This window comes from Oxyura jamaicensis, chromosome 23 (assembly GCF_011077185.1).
Source record: "Oxyura jamaicensis isolate SHBP4307 breed ruddy duck chromosome 23, BPBGC_Ojam_1.0, whole genome shotgun sequence".
Lineage (NCBI taxonomy): Eukaryota > Metazoa > Chordata > Aves > Anseriformes > Anatidae > Oxyura > Oxyura jamaicensis.
In genome coordinates this window covers 6,999,840-7,019,628 of record NC_048915.1, presented here as the reverse complement: position 1 = coordinate 7,019,628, position 19,789 = coordinate 6,999,840, and the positions used below count along the sequence as shown (strand labels likewise).

General features: G+C 44.0%; 1 protein-coding gene across 2 annotated transcripts in view; it reads right to left on the bottom strand.

The window, feature by feature from the left end:
• MAN1C1 (mannosidase alpha class 1C member 1) overlaps positions 1-18,205 on the bottom strand; it is a 45,609-nt gene extending 27,404 nt beyond the window's left edge. Inside the window, exons 1-3 of one of the 2 annotated variants that reach the window (XR_004755903.1) lie at positions 17,980-18,205; positions 16,188-17,222; positions 8,659-8,755 (exon numbers count right to left, since the gene is read on the bottom strand). Coding sequence is in view for 1 of the 2 variants with exons in the window: in XM_035345702.1 (XP_035201593.1) it covers positions 8,659-8,755; positions 16,188-16,742 (652 nt within the window). In the remaining variant the exon portion in view is untranslated. The remainder of the gene's footprint in view (positions 1-8,658; positions 8,756-16,187; positions 17,223-17,979) is intronic. The other variant, XM_035345702.1, reaches the window with a different exon arrangement.
• Positions 18,206-19,789: the final 1,584 nt, after the last annotated feature.

Below are 19,789 nucleotides of genomic sequence, written 5' to 3'. Positions count from 1 at the left end.
GTGGAATGCTACTCAGGCTCTAGGAAATCTGAATATGAAAACCAACGACAAACATCCTTGGGGTGAGGTATTTATGGGCTGGGGATCTACCTGTTCAAAACCTTTTGCTACCAGACTTACTAAACAGAAGCACCCACTTCTCTCAAAAGTTAAACAAGTGTCCTAGCCTGAGAACATATTCAGCCTTCATAGCTCAGCAACTGTTTCATTTTCTAGACAAAGTGGAGCAGCTGTGATGGGAGGGAAAGAGAGTGTCACCTTCACTCACTCCCCTCTTCCCAAAATAGCCAACCTAGGGCATCACAGGCCAGATATGCAACTTGAAAAACTCCCAGCTGCAAGGCTGCCTGTCCCTTTATACTTGTTACAAAAGCTGTAAAACTGATGCTTCAGCAAATCAGCAGCTAAGATTGGGGTCTTTAATAGTCCTGCTCATCAGGATGGATAAATACCTTTTACTAGTGGTTTTGCCTAACTCCCACGTCTCCTTTGTGTCTGAGGATCCAGTAAGCATGATAGCTTGTATGTGTGTGATCTAAAGTACTGCTGCCCTGCTGCAAAAGCCCAACATACATCACACACAACAAAGTAGTCTCTCTCAACTCTCACCAGCTTTGCTGTCTAAATGCATGGGAATAATGCTAAATGTAATGTGTGCCTAGATGCACTGACTTTGCAATACTGGAAAAGAAGCAAGGATTCCCAAGCAGCATGAGACAAGTATCTTCACCAGCTTTTAAACATTATCTCCCTTGAATAAAATTCTTCTTTGTGCATTTAGCAAGGTGGGGATCGGGCTCTTCACCCAAGCACCAAGTGATAAGACAAGGGGAAATGGCCTCAGCTGTCCAGCTGAGTAAAACTACCACAACAAGTTTACAACTGAAAGGCAAGAGTAAAAGGTGAAGGAATTTAGATCAGTGCAATGTGAACCTATATCAAAAATGAGAGGTCTTGGCTCCCACTGTTTTTGTCAAAACACATTTGTCAAAACAAAAATTAGTGCTGAAATCTTGTTTGGAATAAAAATTAGGAAGCAGTTTCTACAAAACATGACTGCTCACACAAAACACTCCAATTGTTACTAGCTATTTATCTTCACCTCTTAGAGAACAAGTGACACAGGGCAAAAAAAAAGAACTGAAAACACTGAGATCCCTTCTCATTTTGCTGGTAGTGAAAGCTTTAAAAGATTGAACTGGCTTTGATTAAAATCAGTGTCTTGATAAAACACAAGTTTGAAAAGCATGCGTCTCTGAGTGCTCCTGTCTTGTTTTTTTTTTTTTTTTTTTTTTTCTCTGGTTCTTTTTCTCATTGATATTGCTTGGAGATGGATTTATAATAACAAGCTCCTTCTAACAGCAGCTAGAGAGCTCTGACTGCCACCTCAGGTGCTGGGCTCAATTGGACATGGAAGGCTTTCTGTCTCAGAGTTAGTCCCTTCAACCATCCAGTCTTGCCTATCAAGCCAAACATTTTCCAAACAGCTGCTTCCTTCATCATCAGTGATTTATCTAAGAAATTATCAAGCAGTAAAGAAATGTGCCCACCTCAATTAGAAGCAACAGGCGGTGATGTATGAATATTTAACATGGGAAAAGTAATTGGATGAAAATACTAATTTAACAGCATTCTGGCAACCCAGAGAGAAACGGTAACCTCCAATTGTGCAATCACTTGGTGCAAATTTTCTGTTCTGCCTGAGTCTGTTTCCCTATGATTACAAAATTACAAAACCCTGGAGTCTTTTTATATGGTTAAAATAATGATAATAATAGTAATAATTGCTCTATGAATTTGTGTGCTTAATTATTTCTGCTGCCTATTGCACATTACATTATGCAGTTTTCTTCATGGGCTATTAAAAGAGAAAAATATACTGTAATGAAGATGTTGCTGGAACACTGTTGCTCTCTGGCATCTTTTTTTTAACGTGTAACATTACCCAGTTGAATATGATTTTCAGAGGAAGGGCATTTTAGCTTTACATCGGCTTTTGCTGTCACTGAAATGTGTAGCAACAAACTTGATTCCTGTCAGCATGAATTAGTGAATCAAGACATCCTACTGTTATCAAAGTTGTTGGAGATTGGTTGCATAATCAGTATTAGAGCTGACATTTATCCCTGCTACTTCCCCCTCCCCCCCACCTTCCACCTGCCTAATATCACTCTTTCCAGACACCAAGGTTGTCATTACTACTGCAAGAGACCCGTTCCTGCTCTGCTTTCTCCTTGGGTCATGCAAAGAATGGTGGTTTCCTTCAAATTGCTGCGTCAAACATTAGCTCAAACGTCAGGGTTCCACTGAATCCTAAACCTCACACAGAGAGGCTTAAACTTACTACAATGGTGCTTTCTAAGCTTGAAATGCTCATTTGAAAAGTTTAAATTGGAAAAACAAACAAACAAACAAACAAACAAACAAACGTTAATGTCACATATGGTGTCCTGTAGGCTTCTTCAAACACCTTTGCTATTAAAGCCCTTATTCTTGAGCTGAGCTAGACCAGATCAGCTTCATTGTGTGAGCAATTCTTGAAAATGTTTGATTTGAACCAAATAGATTTGTCTCCCTTAGCTGAGACTTGTATCTTAGAAAATAAAAGAACAAACTCAGAAAATTCAGTGGGGAACAGTCTTGGCCTAAGATGCAAAGCACTTGTGCACCTTCCAGTGTCTGTGTGTTTGCATCCAGTCTCTGTGCAGCTCTTTAGATATGAGGACAGCTGCAAAGACTAGACAGTGAGGATTTGATCTAGGCCTGTCTTTAGCAGGAAACTGAGCAAAATTCACATCATCTCAGTGTAAAACCATTAATCGCCCTCTGCTCCCTTGCAAATTTCATGAACTTTCCACTGACCCTGAGCAGAGTTTTGAGTTTAATGAGACCTAGAAGTAGGATTGTGTCTTGGAATTCGTTAGAACTACTGCTCACAGCAAAATGGAACAGAAGGGAACAAAAAATTAGGAAAAACAGCCATTAAAGTAGCACATGAAAACACTAGAAGAAAAAAAATCCTGTTGAGTTGTTATGATTAGAGAGCATTCTCTAGAACCTCTTTTTCAAGATGCTGAGGAACACTGAGGAATAGAACATTACATCATTGTGGAGGAAGCAAGACATGCATAAGCAGCCCTGTTACTGTGTAGACAGGGGAATGATCCAGGCTGTGACTGGATTTTTGGTTTTCCTTTTTCATTCTCCAGGGGGGTGTATTAAAAACATACAGTGAGCTTGTCTTTCGGCATTTTTTTTTAATGCCCCTTCTATATATGTTGTTTGTTTCTCCTTCCAGACACTAATTATTCCAAAATAATTGTCTAATCTTCAGAGTTATTGAGTGTGTGATTAAGAGGCAGCCAACGGAGAGTGGGTGTAGCTGTACTTCACTGATTCTTCTCTGGACTATGGAGACATTGGTGGCAACTTCACAGCAAAGGCTGTTTGGAGGTTTGGCACATCCAGCTAGCTAGAACTAACATCTAGTATCCACTCCAAGCATCTTAATGGCACCACTCTGTGCTGACTAGATTATAAGAAGGAATATTCAGAGTTCAATACCAAACTTGAAGCCCCTGACTACACAGATACCTCTGCTTTGGGAAGAATTTGTCTTTTAGAAATGCTGAGGGCAGTTTGTCTTCTAGCCACAATTTGCAGACAGATGCTTTATGTAATTTCTGCTGCAGACACAAACCCACCTGCACACATGCACTACTAGAAACTATATTAGGAAGCAGAGCAAGTTAAAAATACTTAAAAGATGCATTTTCAGTTATTTGTTAAATATGTTTGAAGTGTCTTGAGACTCCTGACTTTATCTTTATTCTCCTGTATTTAGTTTGCCTCATTTATTCAGAGGAGATGAGTAGCTATAAACTGTGTAGTAGAAAACCCACTTACGCTGGTTTCACTCTTATTCCATTCTTGAAACTTCTGAAGAGATTAGACAAGTTCAGAACTGGCTTTGCTGTGTTAGATTTCGTATTTAGAACTTAACTGCTTTATCATATTTTTTTCTTGTGCTATTGCTGAAGTTTCTTGCCACTTTTGTTATGCATCTCATTGGATATTCATCTGGATTTCAGTCAGATTTTGACAATTTTTTATTTACCTTCAGGAGTTTACATTTAAATGGCTCCTGCTGCAGAAATTTATTTCCTATAATTTTGCCAGGTGTTTGTTTCTGACATTATTATTTTTTTCATCTGTGCAGCCTTTTGGGACTTAAGAAGTTTTTTACCTCTCTTAATCAGTAGTTGTTACATAATCAGTTGTGGTGAATGGAGTCAAATCCAGTTGGAGGCCGGTCACTAGTGGAGTCCCCCAGGGCTCGGTACTGGGACCAGTCCTCTTTAACATCTTCATCGATGATCTGGACGAGGGGATCGAGTGTGCCCTCAGCAAGTTTGCAGACGACACCAAGTTAGGTGCGTGTGTCTATCTGCTCGAGGGTAGGAAGGCTCTGCAGGAGGATCTGGATAGGCTGGACCGATGGGCCCAAACAGCGCTACAGGCTGGGAGATGTGTGGTTAGAAAGCTGCCTGGCAGAGAAGGACCTGGGAGTATTGGTTGACAGTCGGCTGAATGTGAGCCAGCAGTGTGCTCAGGCGGCCAAGAAGGCCAGCAGCATCCTGGCTTGCATAAGAAACAGCGTGGCCAGCAGGTCCAGGAAGGTGATTGTCCCCCTGTACTCGGCTCTGGTGAGGCCGCACCTCGAGTACTGTGTTCAGTTTTGGGCCCCTCGCTACAAGAAGGACATGGAGGTGCTCGAGTGAGTCCAGAGAAGGGCTACGAAGCTGGTGAAGGGTCTGGAGAACAAGTCTTACGACGAGCGGCTGAGGGAGCTGGGACTATTTAGCCTGGAGAAGAGGAGGCTCAGGGGTGACCTTATTGCACTCTACAGGTACCTTAAAGGAGGCTGTAGCGAGGTGGGGGTTGGTCTGTTCTCCCAGGTGCCTGGTGACAGGACGAGGGGGAATGGGCTCAAGTTGCGCCAGGGGAGGTTTAGGTTGGATATTAGGAAGAACTTCTTTACTGAAAGGGTTGTTAGTCACTGGAATAGGCTGTCCAGGGAAGTGGTTGAGTCACCATCCCTGGAGGTCTTTAAAAGACGTTTAGATGTAGAGCTTAGGGATATGGTTTAGTGGAAGATTTGTTAGCGTTAGGTAGGAGGTTGGACTCAGTGATCTTGGAGGTCTCTTCCAACCTAGACTATTCTGTGATCCCATAGGATATCAACTTTCAGAGTTTCCACTGTTTTCAAGGGTGGATGTATGTGTTCAGTGTTGTGGTAAGCATTTTTTATAATTTTATAATTATATATTATTTTCTTTATAAGTTAAAAAAAATACTCTTAGCCTCTCAGAATTGTTCTTGTCTCTTGAGAGAAGTTTTTGGACTTACTGAAATTGTTCCTCCTTCTTGTGATGTTTTATTCTCAAAAAATCTACTGCACCCTTACACCTTATATGCAGCTCCCAAAAGAAAAATGAGAAAAAGATCAGTGCAGGAAAGTGAAGGTGTTTTGAGAGAAAGTTCTAAAGGCAAAGATTGTTTCCATACTTATTTCAACATGCTCAGAATATCCTTGCTCTGAAACAGACATGCAGTTAAGAACACCTGAGTTGGCCTAATTCTAGCCACAGTGCTTTTATTTGAACACACTATTATATAAGAATACCATTTCTTCAAAGAGCTGGAGGATGGAAAAGTACAAATTATGTGAACATTACAATGCAGAGTGGTCCAACATCACATTCTCCTAGGTGATGGTCTACACAGCAGCCATGATTTGTCTGTCTTGCATCTTGATTTCCAAACTCAAATCTGTGCTGTGTTCTGCAAGCAAGAGCAAATAATTCAGGAATGAAGAAAGTAAGGATCAGGCTTTTCTCTGTAAATGAGAGTAGAGAGCTTTCACTGACTTCACTGAGGCCCTCTTCAATCATCTGGAGGTGGAAGTTGCCTTCATGCATTAAAATTAACACCTTTTGACTAGGCTAGAACATTCCTTCTCTCTTGGTAGGCTGCATCCTGGTTGCTATGGGAACCAGCATTTTTAATTTCCTGATTTTTGTGTACATCCAAAATTGTAACTGTGATGTGCTCTGTCACTAAGACAGCTTTGGGGGTTTGCAGGGAGTCAAACCATCAAAAAGCATTTTATGTATCACTTCTTTTCCTCAGTATCACTTTGGTGCATCTCCAAGGGGCATATTTGTGAGACTTTTCAGAGACCTGCAGTTCTCATTCATCTTAGTGAGTAATCACAAAATGAAAAACAAACAGTGAGAGGTCATTTACTTCAACCCTTCTTAAGCCATCCATAAGGTATCCAAAGTTGGAAAGTCACTACAGGTATTCTACTTCAGTGCTTTACAGTTTTAAAGCTTGTGCTGGTGTCTGACCCTGCTCTCCTGATGAAAGTTAAGCTGTGACTTCTTGGTCTCTCCCCATGGATATGGAGAATGGTTTATTGTCTTATACATTGAAGTATCTCTCTGTGTCTTTGAAAACTGCTGCCAAGTTCTCTTCATTTTTATCTGCTAAAGGGTTAGCAACCCCAGACCTTTCCAGCTTAATTGTAGGTCACATTTTATGGCCTTCTCCTCAGTTGCTCCCCTTCAAACTCTCCAGATGAGTCAAACGTTTCTTGAAGTGTTCTCTGTGTCCTAGCTGAGTCTCTGCCACTGTGGAGAATGGGAGCCTTTCCATGCCTTGTGTAAAACACATGCTAGTTACCCATCCAGAGGTAAGATTTGTTTCTTTTTCAATATTACAACATTGTTGACTTGAGCTGAATTTGTGATCTGCCATAGTCGCGGTATCATGGAAGGAGCCTATTAAGAAGCTGAAATGTACCATGTAGTTTCTCTTCCACAATTGTCTGCAAATTCTTGTGTTACAAACCATTTTCCTTAAGAGTGCTCACAGACATGTTACAAACAAGCCTAAGTTCTGCCAACTGTTTTATCATGATAAATGCATTTAAAAGCTTTCAGCATTTTTGTCTGTTTACAGGCATGCTCCTTGAGGAATTCTGACAAGCTTGCCAGAATGGAAAAGTTGCAAAATGCTTAACTATGTGCTGAAATTAATGCAAATTCTTAAGTAAGAAACTGGTATTCTTGGGGTGGGCAAAGAAGAACGCAAAAGAAGAAGAAACCCAAATCATTGCTCCTGACAAAAGTGAGAATGGGTAAAAGCAGTGGCTGGTCATAAGCAGCCTGTGCTATTACAATGCGTGCCTCCCATACTGCTTCTTCCAGACCCCAACAATTGTTAATGTGACTTCCGTGCAACTTACAGATACTGCAAACAGTTAATTCTTCTAATACTTCTGCAGGAACTAAAGAGACAAGTGCCTTATCCATGGCAATTAAAGGATTTGATAGTGGTGCCACAAGCTGAACCACGAGGTTTCTCCCAGTGCTGTGGTTAAACTGCAAACCAGTCTGTCCTCCACCATCTCCATCAGGGCTATCTGCACTTGCAATTCAGAGACCAAACAGGGCTGCTGCTCTTTAAGATTATGGACACCCTACTGGATATGTGATGCTACTTCCACCTTCAAACACCCACTCTCACACACATTTCAAGTTCCCCAAAGCTAATGAGGCTTCCACAGAAGGCTGCATGTCATAAAAACTGATTAAGAGTCATAAAAACTGATTAAGAGAAGGGCTGGGACACCCAGAGAGTGCAAAAACAGGAATGGGAATGTTGCTTCCTACTATAGTAGTCAAATCCCTTTACCCCAATGAAATAAAGTTCACAGATAATTTGCTCACTAAAAAACTCTATTCCAGTCCACTCTGGATGAGGGAATCTAGGAAAATCTCTGCAAAACAGTCCTGGGGAAAGAAGCCAAAAGAACCCTGTACAGCAAACTTTCTCCAAAGAGGGGTGGGAAAGGGCTGCTAAAGCAGATTCTGCTTGCCTTCCTCCATATTCTGCACCTTCTCACTGTGGCACAACCTGTGCAGGAAAGGCAAGACTAGGGCAGAGTAAGCAGAGAAGGGAAATATTTTGAATGCAAGTGAAGAAAAAGACAATTTTTATTCCTCTGCTCATTTTGATGCAATACGTGTTGATGTTTTGGAATAGCACTGAAATTATCTAAGTGGCTCATATAATTAAAAAAGGTAATCTGTTAAAGAGTTAAAATTATGCAAGCAAGTAACCACATAGTATAAAAGAAACTTCAATATTCGTTCACTCGTTCAATATTCCATGGAATTTATATCCTGCTCAACAGTGGAGCAATGTGAGAGAAAATGCTCAGTTTGGTCCTGACATGTATAAGCTTAAACAAACAGCAGCATTGTCAGGTTGGGACTGACTTAATGTTTTAATAAAGACAATGTGTGGTTTTAGCATTGTTCCTAGACATGTTTGATGCTAGATCTGTACACAGAAGTGATACAGTCTAGGCATTCAAAGATGCCTGTAGGAATGAGATTCCCAGCAATAAGATATGGGTAGATAACTCCTAGGAGCTATACTGCATGTATCACTTCATAAAAGTGGAAAGAAGATAGATCAAAGCTGCTGCAGATACCCTCACTGCACTGCATAGAAATTAATTAACATAATAGCAGGCATGACCTTAAAAATGCAGTGAGTTTACATTGAAATTGATGCAGAACTCACCAAACATGTTACCAATGTGGCCATTCTTAGTCAGTGGTCGCAGTTCATTTTTTCCAAATGCATATTGTTTGTAGTTATTCCAAGCAAATTTCATCATCTGCAAAAAGAAAATTTGAATTAAAGCACTTAATGGAACAAAAAGTTTTCTGAACTTCAGTTCTGGGAGGTGATGATATTTTCCCAGTCACTGCTAAAACTGGCAATCAATGGCCCATTAATTATAAAAGCTTAATCTGCATGGAACACTGATGACTGGGACTGCATTGAACACTTTGCTAAGGAGTTTCAAACCCATTGCTGCTGGTGCAAAACTTGGTACTGGCACATTTCAGAAGTACCACAGTATTAGACACACTGAGAATCCACTTTTGCCCTGGGCTGTGCAGACCACATGGGAATTTCGGACACATGCCTCAATCTCTAGATTACTGACCTCTGTTATTTCAAAAATAGTAATTAAAATGGGATAAAAACATAAGGCCAAAGCTGACACATACCTAAATATAGGGATGTTAATTTCTGAGTTTTAATATTTCATTATGACTCTGATAATGAAATTCAAAGTCCAAAACCACCTACCATCTCATCTGCCCACCTCACAGCAGTTACACATACAACTTTGGCAAAACACCACCACAGAGGTGCACAATGCACTTAATACTTTGGTGAGCAAGCAAAGAAAATAGTCTTCAAGCACTGCTCAGAAGCTTTCTTTCTATTAATTAACAGAATACCTTCATAAGGAAGAAAGTGGAGATCCATGGCATTTTGGCATCTTCCTATCAAAACTCAAAAGTGTTTTCCTAAGAGACAGCCTGCAGATGGGCTGGGCAATTTCCAAGAAACCTGTTCCAACTCAAACAATTCATTCTGGGACACATGAACTGCCCTGTCTATGCTCAGCACATTAAACCTTCCCTGAGGACTGCAAGGCAGCAGTTCTAACACACATGCACACTCACACTACTCTTCCTTAAAACAACAAAACAAAACAAACAAATTCCTGCCTCCTCAAAAGCAAATTTCTACAGAAATATCCTCTGAAACAAAGCTCAAAGTTCAGGAAAGCCTCAGCTCTCCAACAGCTGCTTTTGCCACTATTTTATCCAGTTTTTCCTTAAACACAAGGTAAAAGCTCATTATCTATACCCAAAGAAGTAGACTGAATACACAACTCCACCCATATGCTCCAGCTCTTTGTAACAGCTTCTAAAATAAAATTCAAAACCTTGTCAACCTATTGACTGTAAATACTTCTGCTGATTATTTAGTGTTAGATGACAGATAGATGCTGTAAATAATTTGCTACTTTGCTTTATCTAGAAGTAAATACAACAGAGTAACTCAATCAAGTGGTAGGCCTGGCAAAGTCTTCACAGGTTGTTTTCAAATTCGCATGGATAGTTTTCATGGCATTATTTACTACCACAGCCCACTCCCTCTTGCAAAATTGTAAAAGACACAGCAGTCCATTGCTTCGAAAATTGATCTCCATCACTGGAAGCAATGGAGGAATTCTTGAAATTAGAAGAAATTATCTTTCAACATATAGCCACAAGGTACCTTTCAGTATCCTGCATTTAAAAAGGAGAAAAAAAGAAAAAAAGAAAAAAAAAAAAAAAAAAAAGGGAAGAAGTTTCAACTTCCGCTTGCTATTCCCAGAAAGAGGGGCCAAAGTAAAGATCGGTTATTCAGCTCTAATCTACAGAGGCAAGCACTCCCTCCCTGCCACAATCAGGAAAAAGGCAAGACTAGCAGGCACATCTGCACTGGAGAACAAGAAAAAGACAGCACTTAGCAGCCCAAAGTCATTAGTGTTAGTGATAAAGACAGAAATAGAACTTGAGTCTTCCTGATTCACTGCCCCTGCCAGGAAAGCTGAATGGGAGGAAGAATAGAAAAATACAATTATACTAACTCCTCATTAAATTCTTAATGCAACTAAATTTAACAGTGTCAAGAGGGGAAAAAATAAATAATAAAAAAATCAGTTGACAGGACTATCTCAGGCATTAAGATCCAGCTGGATCCAGCTGCATCTAAATCTGGAAACATGTCAGCAAAAGCAGCTGATTTTGCAGTTACAGTTTCTTAATGAGATGCTAGATTGTTAGAGGATGGCAATGTTTCTGAGAACAACTTCCAAGTATAGACCAAAGCACACAGTGGTTGAGTAGAGGAGAAAAGCTTCAGTCTCATCTTCTCCACTTCCTAGAATCAAAGCTTTTGGAAAAGCCTAATAGAAATAGAAGTCATTTGTGTTATTTGGTCACTCCAGTACCATCAGCTTATTTCCTCCACGCTTCTATAAAAAAAAAAAAAAAGTGTCTAAAAAGTGTCTAAGAATAAAGATACAGGAAAAAATAAAAATTGAAGGGAAGAAACTTCAGGAAAGAGGAACTTAAAAACACGGGAAGAATTATTATCTCCCTTATTATTACTATAGAATGAAGGCAGTAGTATTCTTTGAACAATATCTGTAAGTATGAAGAAATCAGAAAATAATTCATCATACTTTCTTACAACAGAACAAATACATTTTTAGTCAATTAACTGCATATCCTACAGCTGAAACAAAGTTTGGACAGGTTAGGTCTAAGTTTTATCTGCATGAAGCCACCAGAGACTAGTGAAGCAAAAGATATATTGTATGCACCATTTGTGGGATTTACAGTATAATGCCCTTTTTCATGGAGTCAGTAAATAAATGAATGAGAAAAAGCCTGGAACAAATGAAAATTCCAGCAAGCTGGGAGTCAGTCAGTGCTTCATATTGCAGAGAAATTCTTATTGCAAAGACAGTTCTACCCCAGAAAAAGAATTATGATCTGACTGATGATCTCGAACCTGTCATATATACTGCATTCTATTCCATTATAATAAGTATTATACTGAGAGCAGGTTTTTTTATTCCCATTGTCAAAAGTAAATCTGTCAGAAGTCACTGGATTTACATTTGACCACTACAAAGGATTAGATGCTTTCCAAGCGCCTCACTCAGAAAGACAGGCATAAAGAGGTACTCTTCCATCTGAAACTGTGTGGTGTTACACATGCACTAAAAGTACTGGCTGATTATTTGCTTGTAGCATTGTTCATCACCAGATTACAGAAAGGAAAGGCATTTGGAATAAATGCCAAAACAAGAAGATGCACAGAATAGGGAAACTTTGGGGGATTTTACTGCTGCTTTCAGAAAAGAGACAGCTCAGGCAGGATGCCTGATAACATGACACACAGCATCATACCATCAGGCCAATTGAAAACACAAACCGAGAATTGTTTTTTTAATCTAGTTCCTCTTTAATCTAGCTCTCAGTATTTTCACATCTGTGCAAAATGCCCTAAGAATATCTATAGGTTGCCTCCACAAAAGTGTGCAAGACTGAATCAGCATCTGACAGGGACACATTTCCCACCAGGGGTCAGGTCTGTGGCAGAGATTCAGATAGATAAAATGCAAGACTTCTCCAGCCCTGCCCCAGCAACAAGCTCTTTTTCATTGCAGAAAGGATCACTAGTCAGGACTGTCAAAATTACACAAATCAAACTCAGCAACCAACACCAAATAACTTTCCACAAGAGTTCAAGTCCTGAGAACATTTCTGTTTCTTGTCAATTATCTTTAGGTGACAAACTATCAACTTATTTGTGTTTAGAAGACTACCTGAATAGGTGCCTGCTAATCTGTAGAATGATGCAGGATAACTCTGTGCATGGACTCTGATGGCCTTCTTTCCCCTGGGTTCTGATTTTCAAAAGCAAATACATCTTTAGAGCTGTCTTAAAAGAGGACATTAGACAGCAAGGTGAGACAAAAAGATAAGCCAGGATGAAAATAACGGCAGTGTAAAATAAATATGCTTCAGTATTACTGATCATGAAAAAATTAATGTATGGTTCAAACCCAAGAGTACAATTCCAGCAAAGGACTGAAAAACTCATGGAATTTGACATGTTCCCTTATTCAAAAGGGATAAAGGACACTGTCAACTTAAACTATTAATTATTCTCTGACATCAGGCAAGGAAACTTGCCTTTTTTATCTGAAGAGTAAAAGAACCATCAAGTCTATTTCAGCATTCACGTGTTTTCTCTGATGTTCATGACTGGTAGAAAGCCCGCTTATTTCACTTCATTGACAGACACTTGCAGGTCTAGCTGGTTGCAGTGGTTGTTCTTAAGCACTAGATGGTATTTGCAGGGTTGGCATAAAAATATTTAATAGGAATGCTGTTCTCTCTCCACACCGCTTCCCTACCTATGAGACATGCAGGAGTGAGACTGCAAGAAGCAGTCTGTTCTGCTTCATCCATCATCAACAAAACTGTCAGCTCAGCTCCAACAGCAATATCTTTATTACTTGTTATGATGCAAAAGGCAGAAACCACAGAGCTGGATTTTCCCAGATCTCAGGCTGAGCTTGCAGTAGCAGCAGTTGGAAGGAAAATTGTTCTGACTTTTCACTGAGCCAATTTGATCTGGAAATTGTTGAAAGCAAATAAATATGGACTCCCACTGTGGCATCTTTGCAGTCACTTTCTCACTACAAATACATTTTTGTTGTTGTTTTTGAACATCAGTCATTAGCTGTTTTTTTCCACATGTGCCAAATACTATTCCCTGTGAAGCCTTGCATGACTAATCAATTACAGAACCAATGCATTTTTCAGAAGTCAGTTTAAGAGATGAATCCAAGACCTTTTTAAATTTCCCAACCTTTAACATGGGGAGATGGCTATTTGATTTCATTGGAAATTTCTTCAAAAGGTTTGAGTGCCCACTGTATTTGGCTGCTCACAATAACACACAGCTGCATATCCTAGGCAATTATTCAGGTGACCAATGACCTTTTGCAAAAACAGCCTATGAAATACAGGTTTTTTCTTTTTTCTTCTCAGGAAAAGAACTGCTTACTGACTCTGGACTTGTCTTTAAAAAGATAAACTGAACCTAAAAGGCCTGCCACTCTGATAAGTTACCCACCAGTGCGGAAGAGAATACTTGCCTGCACTTTGCCAGCCCAGCTCATTGCAGTACTTACTTCTAACAGGCATACATATAATTTAAATTTGCTAATCTACCTCTGTCCAACTCTGCACCAGTAGAAAACACAGCATTCAAAGTACAGAGTCAGCATATCAGATATACCCCCTGGTTGGGCTCCTTAATCTGCAAACAGCTCTGGTGCCCCTAGCTCAGAACTTTCCCAAACAAAAGTAAAGAGGAAGACACCACAGTGGGGAGTTTTACACTCTGGACAACATTATCTTTTAAGCAGGAAAAAAAAAAAAAAAAAAAAAAAAAAAGACCTTGCAGTGCCACATTACAGGGCACACCCAGATACTACTGTCATACCCTCTTCTTTGGCTTCAAAAAGCTTAGAGGTTGTGTGGAAAAGAGGAGATAGCTCAGACTCCTGCTCAGATTGAAGGATACTATCAGAAAACAAAGTTCCAAGTCTCTGCATTTGGCATCAGCCTTTCTCCTAGCTTTCAACTAGGCTCTGGCAGGCAGATGAGGATCTACAAATTCCATCCATATCAATCCTGCCCATTACAAATCTGCTGACCTGTAAGAACAGCTAAAGTGGGGAAAAAGAAAACCTAAGGTATCATGACAGTTCATACCACATTTCAACAAATTACAGAGCCTACAGCTCTGGAGGAAGGAGTGAAGAGATACTTGCTGCTACAGCACACATTACCTACACACATTACATAACACACGTCTCTCACATCACATAAAGAGTATTTATGTGATAAAGTAAACAAAGTGATAAAATAAACAAATGAAGGAATTAATTCCACTAGCTTTCATAAATTTGATTTCGAATTTGATTTGTTTGTATAGAGTGGAAGCTGGGTTATTCATGAGTACGTAACACTATCATAGTCTACAATTTATTCAAGCATGCATTCCCATAGCTCCAAGCATGTGAGAGGGCCAGGTACTGGAATATTATGACTCCCGTGAAACTGCAAGGCAGAATAAAAGGATAGTTTAAACACATGTGGGATCACACAAACTCAGTACCCTGAGTGTGTTGTGTATGTTTGCCTGGCAGAGAATTGGGAATTTTACCAGGGCTGCAGCCTTTGTTTTAATGACCAACAAGATATAATCAGGAGGAGATCTTTTTTTTTAAAAAAAAATAAAGTTTTTAAAACCCAGGATACTGTAGATGAAAGCCCTCGGTGTTCTTGTACTTCCTTCTCTATTTAACATGGGTCAATATCTGCCAAATAGCCTACACCTCTGGGACAGAAGAAAATCAGGAAATTAATACTTTGCTTAATTAAATCTGCGTATCTTACTTGTTGTCATCTCTTACAGGATCAAAATTCACAAGATTTTTTTCATCGTAGCAAGAGATATGACAAACACATTCTAATACTACGCAGAATCTATAGTTCTCAGTTATCTAGGTCACAGATTGCACTGCAATGTTTGTATGGCTGCTAGGCTTTTATACACAAACTTTAGGCACCAGGCCAAATTCTCCCCTCCATTACATCCATGTAACCCTGCTGCCAATGTTACCCAGGCTTGTTGGGGTCTAAATGAGAGCGATCTTCAGGCCACTGCTTGCAGGTTAACAAGTCCTGAGCAAAATCCACCTGGACTATGTGACAAAACAACTTACAGTCAGTCTCAAGCCTTCTCCTGAATGACCACGTGAGCACATCCCATCTGTCCATGCCCACAAACGAGCACAGTTTCATAATCTCCTACCAGCTTTCATGTGTTCAAACGCTGTAAAGCAACCAGGTTCATGTGTGTACCCAGGGAAGGAGCCTTTTGCACAACCACAACTGCTTCCCACCAAGCAACTTTCTTCCCTCAGTAACATCTGGGATCAAATTTCCTTCTGTTTAATTCTAATTATTAGGCAAACCTTATTGTGCTACCCTAACATTACCTCCAGTGAGAGCAGAGGTGTGCGCACACAGGCAAACACACATACCCATTGACAAATCACAGGAGCGAAGTGATGCTGCAGGACACCCCCATGGAAAGAGATGTCTTGTCCTGCCCCCCTCCTTCCCCGATTCATGTCATCCTCCTTGGCAATGGGAAAAAGGAGGGGGGAAAGGAGTTACAAGTGGCCTGATTGAGAAATGAAAACAGGTCAACTCTGGGGAAATGAGGGGAGCGTGAGGAGTGCAGGGGTGACGAGGCACAATTAAGAGCAGATGAGGCCATGAGTGGAGGCCACAGGGTGACTGCTGGGGAACAAGGCTGTGAGAGATGGATGAGGGATGACAGATGTAGGGGATGAGGCTTTGAGGCAGGCACAGGAATGCCGGGGGGGAGGGGGGGGGGCGGGCAAGGCTGTGAGGGGAAACAACACCATGAAGCAGCCACAAGGGCTGACTAGTGGGGCAACAGGGCTGCAAGGCGAGGACAAAGCATGACTGAGGAGAAGGAGGGGTGCCAAAGCTTTGAGGGGCACCAAGAGGTGAAGGGAGGACGAGGGATGACTGAAGACCGTGAGGGGAGGCAGCGGCAAATCGAGGGGTCCTCACCTCTTTAATCTTCATCCTTCGGGCACGAGTGTCAGGGTCCTCGCCGGGCCACCCGCCCCGCACAGGGTGGTGAAGACTTCGGCGAAACCGCTCGTAGTCGAAGCGGAACGGAGCTCGCGTCTCCCGGGCGGCGGGGGGCGCCCCCGTGTCGAGCTCGCGTCGCCGCTCGTCGCCCTGCACCTGCTGCCGGGAGGCCGCTGCGGTGTGGGCAGGCGGGCCGGCCGCGCGGGCGGCGGCGCGGAGCTTCTCCCTCAGGCGGCGAGGGGCGGCGGGGCTGGCGTGGCGGGGCTCGGCGGCGGCGGGGGGACTGTGGGGCAGGTCAGCGTCGCGGGTGGAGGAGGAGGAGGCGGAGGAAGAAGAAGAGGAGGAGGCGGTCGCCCGGCGGGGCAGGAAAAGGCGCTTGAAGCGAGAGGAATCGGGCAGTAGGAAGAGGGCCCCGAAGCACAGCGTGAGCAGGCCCGAAAGGAAGAGCAGGAACAGGAACTTCTGCGGCAGCCGCAGCCCCAGCGCCGCCGGCCAGCCCGGCATGCCTGGCAGCTTCCGCAACAGCACCATGGGGCACGGGATCGCCGCCACCGCGAGCGTTGCCGCCGGCTGCTGCGGCGAAGGGCTCAGGGATCCACCCCCCGCACCGCCGGCTGCGGCGGACGCCTTCACGGGGGACCGCCGGCCGGTTACACGCGAACGGCTTCGGATCCGGCTGTGCCGCGGGACCCCGCCGCAGACCTGGGTCCTGAGGGTGGGCAGGGGCTGCCAGCGGCCGCCGGGCCGGGGTGCGGGAGGACAGCCGCCCCCTCGCCTCGCCCGAGGGGCTTGCAGGGCGCGGAACGGCGATTCAGAGTTCCCCCTTCTGGCATGAAGACGGCGGTGAGCGCATCCCGCTGGTGCCGGTGCGGCGGAGAGGCAGGGCTGCTGCTGGCGTCTGTCCCTCGTGCACGCTCCGAGCCGGACAGCGACTTAGAGCCTGGCTCGGGGAGCGGGGCCGGGGAGGTGCGATCCTTTCCCTCTAGGCGGTGGGTCCATGCTGCAGCATTTCTGCGGGGGTGAGGGGGGGGGGTGGGGGGGGCGGGAAGATGATAAGAGCTGATAAGAGCGCGTTTATTTAATGGAGGATCTGCAGCCTCCCCAGCCATTCCCCCACCCTCCAGCCACACTAGTTCGCTCTCTCTGACTTGCCATCAGTTCTCTAGTCTGCGAGCCGCTCTGCACCATCATCCCTCACAGCTCCTGGCTGTCGGCCTCTTCTGGTGGCCCGGGGACCGGGCAGCCCTCGGGCCATGCGGAGGGAGGATCAGCACTCTGACGAGGAGCAAGGGAAATGCCGGGAAGGGCAGACAGGATGCTCAGCGTCAAAGATGAGACAGACAGGGACAAGGATATTTCTCTCTCTCCTCACCAGACTTTCAGAAGTTGCCTTCACCCGCAGTGATGGAGATAATGGGGTCCGCAAATAATCCATGCAGAAAGCTCGACTCGGGCTGAATTTCTTGAGGAAAAATCTACGGACTTCGTTTTTGCAAAATGGATCCCACTGAATTCCTACTCTCTCCCAAATCTCTGCCTCGCTGTTATTCACTTTCTCTCATTCCTTCCTTGGGTGCACTGGAAGAAAGAGAGCTAAACTTCCAGACCAAGAAAGCATTAGCACTTCCAGAAAGCAGAACACGTTTTAAAGACCTACGTAGAAGCCAAAAATCCCCCTGCTCCTATGGGCAGAAACTGCGCTGCCCGCCAAGCACGACATCAAAATGGGATCGCAGACGCTTTGCTATTCCCATTCCTATTTACTCACCCCTTTGATAGATCCAAGCGACTCTGAGTCCTACAGCGAACAAAACCTTCTCAGCCCTACCCGTACATCTCAAAAGCGAGAACCCCTCACTGCTGCCGGCACTCAGACGCGCTCGTTAAATTAAGAGGACGCTGAGGACAGCGCGTGCCCAACTCGCAACGGAGGAGCTCCACTCGCCTGTCCATCCATCACCGAGGAAGGCCACACCTAACTGCATCGAGCTACTCGGGGGATTCTTTTTCACCTCCTCCACACACCGCCTCCCTTCCTGCCCAAGGAGACCGGCCTCCGCCACTCGCGCCCACCCCGCGCCTCCGCCGCCGCTCACTGCGACAGGACCGCCCGCCCCTCCCCAGCCCAACGGTCATCAGGAAGAGGAGGCAGGGGCACCGTCAGCCAATCAGCAGCCCGGACCCTGCCAGTCGTGACTCTAGCACCCCCCCAACCCAATGCCTCGCCCCGCCCTCGCTCGTTATTGGCTAGCTGGTGGAGCCCGGCCTCGCCTGTTGGCTCTCCCAAACGCCAAGAGGCCGAGAGACCCTCCCCCTTATTTACCACGGTTGCCTGGCTCGAGCTGGGCGAGAGCCTCGCCCTGCCTCTTTCCTTCAGCCAGCCCTCGGTTGGCTGCGAGGTGCGCCCCACCCCGCTGTGATTGGCAGAGGGCGTCCGGGTACTTTAAGGAGGGGGGGGCTGATGGAGCTGTGAGGGCTCGTTGGTTGATCACCCGCTGCGAGGGGTTCTGAAGGACGGCTTCGTCTGCACGGCCCCCGCAGCCTGCAGTGGTCAAGGCATCCCTGGAAGGAACCTTTTCCCCTGGCGTGACAGCCCCGGGGGCCTCGCTGACACCAACTGACAGGGTGTGTTAACCTTGTCCAGCAACAGGGGGCTCAGGGTCCAGGCAAGGCGTGCAAACCACTTTTCCACAGACAGAAATGTCCCTTCTTGTTTTGACAAACCAAAAGTCAACTCCTGACATACAACACACGTGGTAGCACAGGATACATCAGACTGATGGTCTACATTGCCCTGATAAGGGCTTACATCCGGGCTAGATGACCGTGCCAAAGTCACTGTGCCCCACGGGAAGGTAGTGAGGAGCAGAAAGTGAAACTGAAAGCACAAAAGGCCATCAGTTTACAATTGCAGCCTTTTCTTAGGGAACAGGAGTATTTAGATACTTAAAACTTTCTTAATGATTTTTGTCAGAGGTTGAGACCCTGGCAAGAACTCACTGGCTGTGGTTGAAGGCCAGTTTATTTTTTTTAAATCAGCCCATGTTGCACAGCAAGGTGGTGGGAAAGCAGCAGGCACCACAGGCAGCCTACCAAGCAGGGTGCTGCCTTTTCATGATGTATCTGGGCATTTGGCTGCTGAGCAGGGGAACAGTACAAGCATGTATGCAAGGACCCCCTCCCAGCTGTTGCAACACAGTAAACTCCTTCCTCTCCCTCTCAAAAGCACACTGCCATTGGAGGTGAAGGAAATGGATGCTGAAAGCTTCTTAACTGTCACTTAAAAAAAAAAAGTCACATCAAAGCTAAAAGATCAATTTGTACCTCAGCACTGCCATCGGTTATGCACAAAAGCAGACTGTTGGTATGCAGCGCACATAATCTGAGACATCTCCTTACAGTGGAATAGGCAATTTAAACAGAAAAATGATTTTTTTTTTTTTATTTTTTTTATTAACACTACTGGAAGAGAGGCATCTCTGTCTCCACCCACAGCCCAGCTCTGTTATACCCAAGGAGCATGCCTGTACTTGGGTTAAATCTATTTGTCACCATTCCCTAATGAATTTCTCCATTTG